The following is a 1,251-nucleotide window of genomic DNA, read 5'->3' as shown; positions in this document are numbered from 1 at the left end:
AAACGATGTAAACCAATCTTTCCCGGCTTTTTTGTTTTTCAACCAACTTTCAGGAACGGCAATATCATGAGCTGTTGCAATCTCACATGCAAAGGATCTTATGTCATCAGGGGTCATGCCAAAATACATGGACGAAGCCCGAATAATGTACTGAACTAGCTGGTGTTCTTGCTCATCTGTAAACACTTGTCGATTTTTTTGGTAACCGATCTTGGCCGTAGAAACATTTCTTACAATGTCCATCCGATTTCCGAGTTGATTATCTGCATCTAAAAACAACAAATTAAATCTAATTAGCACATTATTTTTTGATAAGAAAAATAGTAAAGTATTTACACTTGCTCAGTTAAGTTATGTATTTAAATAATAATTTAAAGTTATTTCTGATGACATACAGTAGTCAAAATATTGAATGGCAACACGGTGACTTGTATTCCAATACTTGGCATATGTATTATACGATCTTAAGTTTATTTACCTGCTTTAATTTTGTTGACATGTCTTTGTAGGGTGCTATATGACACTCCAAATTCTTTAGCAACGGCACGGACAGGCAATTGATCATGTAAAACTGATCTGACGGCACGCCGTATAAGGTCTGTGTCTTTGCCCCGCTCTGACTTCCGTTTAAAATTTCTTACCATAATGATGGTAGACCTAAAAATTTTAAAAAATTATCAAAATTATTATAAATCATGTAAAATTAAAAAAAAAAACAACAAATGCAAGGTATGCCATTTAAGTTTTTTAATCTTAGCCTAGTATTATTCTAGGCCTAGTGCTAGTCAATACCTAGAACCAAGTGTGTAAGAATAAGCCAAAGTCTTAATTATAGGCTTAATTGTACACATAATGCTAGGCCGCTGACGTGGGGATGGTTGAATCACCTGACTCAACCAACCCCACGTAGACCACGCTATGTATTTCGTCAAATTTAATTACACCACGTTATGATGCTTCAGACGTGATGAGGCTAGGTGTATTTTGTACCCTAATACATAAGCTTCAAAACTATACTTTGGATTTTCGAATATTAATTACCCAAAAATTACTAATTAATAATGTGTACAAATTCAAAAAAAGTCAACTTACGGGCTTGAAAGCAGGTAAACGCAATAGAATAATAAGACTAGAAATTGCAAATTGCAAGTGAAGTGCTGCGAAGTACAACTGCATAAAATGTTCTTCGAACAAAATTATTTATGCGAGTCAAGTGAAAATAATGAATAATAAAAATATAACAAATAATAT

The 1,251-nt window shown here is 33.6% G+C and overlaps 1 protein-coding gene across 1 annotated transcript; it reads right to left on the bottom strand.

Annotated features, from left to right (window-relative positions):
• Positions 1–47: 47 nt before the first annotated feature.
• On the bottom strand, positions 48–703 carry LOC117121607 (the record flags this gene model as incomplete). Its single annotated transcript, XM_033266843.1, has 2 exons — positions 479–703; positions 48–269 (listed from the first exon to the last, which is right to left on the bottom strand). Coding segments are annotated over exons 1-2 (388 nt in total), but the record flags the coding sequence as incomplete, so codon positions are not given.
• Between the last annotated feature and the right edge of the window lie 548 nt (positions 704–1,251).

The sequence above is a fragment of the Anneissia japonica genome, unplaced genomic scaffold, assembly GCF_011630105.1.
Source record: "Anneissia japonica isolate Jap-2015-1 unplaced genomic scaffold, ASM1163010v1 scaffold212248_len1369_cov156, whole genome shotgun sequence".
NCBI lineage: Eukaryota > Metazoa > Echinodermata > Crinoidea > Comatulida > Comatulidae > Anneissia > Anneissia japonica.
Note: the sequence above shows the minus strand (reverse complement) of the source record. Positions and strands in the feature narration are given on the sequence as shown.